At 45.2% G+C, this 2,500-nt stretch overlaps 1 protein-coding gene across 1 annotated transcript in view; it reads right to left on the bottom strand.

Moving 5' to 3' along the window:
* Positions 1 to 1,021: 1,021 nt before the first annotated feature.
* LOC143280108 (uncharacterized) overlaps positions 1,022 to 2,500 on the bottom strand; it is a 3,730-nt gene continuing 2,251 nt past the window's right edge. Inside the window, exon 3 of the mRNA XM_076584692.1 lies at positions 1,022 to 1,785. Within this exon, the coding sequence (XP_076440807.1) occupies positions 1,418 to 1,785 (368 nt within the window). The 3' untranslated portion in view covers positions 1,022 to 1,417. The remainder of the gene's footprint in view (positions 1,786 to 2,500) is intronic.

Below are 2,500 nucleotides of genomic sequence, written 5' to 3' on the forward strand. Positions count from 1 at the left end.
AATAGACGTTAAACTGAAGATAACACACACGCACGCGCGCGCACATGCATATGATTATACACACAGCGCATATCAATTAGAACTCTTCGTCACAACTTACTGCCGTTGGAGAGAAATTGAGACAAAAAAATATAATCATCTGAAATTGTTATGAGCCTCTTCCTTTACCAGATCAATACTGGAGAATATGCATCAGCACTGTTCTCCTTCACATGCAGGGTATGTTCTTGTTTCCATAACCCACCACACGCTGACATGGATCAGAGGATTTTTAACGTGCATATTTGATCTTCTGCATGCGTCGGCACACGAAGGGGGTTCAGGCACTAGCAGGTCTACACATGCGTTGACCTGGGAGATCGGAAAAATCTCCACCCTTTGCCCACCAGGCGCCGTTACCGAGAATCTAATCCGAGACCCTAAAGGTCCGTTTATACAGAGCGCGAACGCGAACGCGAACACGAACGCGAACGCGACTTTTGAGCAGTTTTGCCATTCAAATAGAGCACGAACCCGAACGCGGAAAACAGCTCGTCTTTTTCTTGCTGTGAGAGATAAAATTTGGTCATTTGGAATCATGGCAGACATTTATTTTTTTTTTACAGTTCCATAACATTGTTGAAACAGGTAAAATAAAATTAATTTCAATCACATACCTGTCAGTCCGACTTTCTGTCCAATTGCTTTTCATATGTCTCTTTTTTTCATGATGTCTTTGTAACCTTTGTCTGCTTTGTCATGCAGTACATGATTCTTCTCAATTTCAAGAATCATGGCTTTTGTCTTGTCCATTCTTCTCCAAACTTCACAAGCAAAGTAGACTGACGCTAGTGCCTAGCTTTTTCTTGGAACGGTCAGGCGTACAAGTTTCTATTTGTGGAAATGATGCAAGGGAAGTACCTGCTGATTGGTTGATAGCAAAAAAGCCGCGCGACCTTCTGAGAAAATTCGCTCTGGGGGCAATCAAGGCGGTCGTTCGCGCGAACAAAAATTTGTTCGCGTTCGCACTCTATTTGAACGGTTCCTGTACAAATGACTAAAATGTTCCAGGACGAAAAACCGCGTTCGCTTTCGCGTTCGCGTTCGCGCTCTGTATAAACGGACCTTTAGATTCACAGTCGCATACTTAAAACACCCAGCTTTTGCGTCGGTCAGGATTTAATGATGACGACCTGTGTGGGGGGCGGACAATGTGGTCAATGTACTAAGAAGGCTAGATGTAGGTATGGGATCAAGCTTACAGGTTGTTTGATGTTAATACAGTGCGGATAGTGTCAAGGACATGCTTTCCAACAAAGCAGTGGACAAAATTATCTCCAAGCCTGTTTCCCTTTATCCTTCACATTCGATCTCCACATCACCCCTGTTACGCCAGTTTCACACTGGTAAAGTCCTCCCCCCCACTACACACACTACATCACGCGACGAACGTTTTAACGTCCGCTAACACCGTCTTGAAGCACACGGGACACTTGCTAAAGGCCGCCCCGCATTCCTCACACAGACAAAAATGTCCGCACGGCAAAAGCGTTAGGTTCACGGGGCGAATGCGGCAGTGACGACACGTGCGAAGGGCCTTAAGTCTGGCGTTCTCTCTCCTCAAGGCCTCCACTCTCTGCGCCAAGGTCCGCTGTGCCGATGGGGGTGTGCTCTCCGCATCTCCCGCAGGCTTCGTGGAAGCCGTTGTTGCCTGTTGCTGGTTCGAATCCTCGGCGGCGAGTTTCTCAGACATGGTTGTTGAGATAGACTCTTTGGTAGACTGCGCTGGTGGTGTGAAGGTGGTTTCTGTCAAACATGAGAAGTGAAGAAGTTTATAGTTATGCATAAGAGAATAAGATTATTTAAAAAAAAAAAAAAAGGGTGTGGGGGTGGGGGGTGGGGGGTGGGGGGAGGAGGGGTTATAAAACAGTGAATGAGCGAAAACAGACATGCATGTTCACGAAGGTTAAAGAAAAAGAAACATTTAGTCACAGACACAAAAAGAGAGAGCGCAAAAACACAGACACAGACATACACACACACACACACACACACACACACACACACACACATATACACACACACGCACGCACACACGCACACACACACACACACACACACACACACACACACACACACACAGAGTGTGGTTTGGTAGTGTATGTGCAAAGTTGGAAGGAAAAATAAGCCACTGGTGAAGTTGCACATCACCAACACTCAAGCTGTACTAATGTCATTGTTACTGCTGCTGCTGCTGTCACTTATACTGCTACTGCTGCTGTTGTCACTACTACTATTACTACTACTACTACTACTACTACTACTGCCGTCTCCAATACTACTACTGCTGCCGCTGCTATTAATACTACTACTAATAATAATGGATACTTATATAGCACACTATCCAGAAATCTGCTCTAGGTGCTTTACAAAAACGCTTTTGATAACATAAAACATTATATCTATGTTACATACACACACCAAAATGTGACCACACACACACACACACACACACACACAC

This window comes from Babylonia areolata, chromosome 1 (genome assembly GCF_041734735.1).
Source record: "Babylonia areolata isolate BAREFJ2019XMU chromosome 1, ASM4173473v1, whole genome shotgun sequence".
In the NCBI taxonomy this organism is placed as follows: Eukaryota; Metazoa; Mollusca; class Gastropoda; order Neogastropoda; family Buccinidae; genus Babylonia; species Babylonia areolata.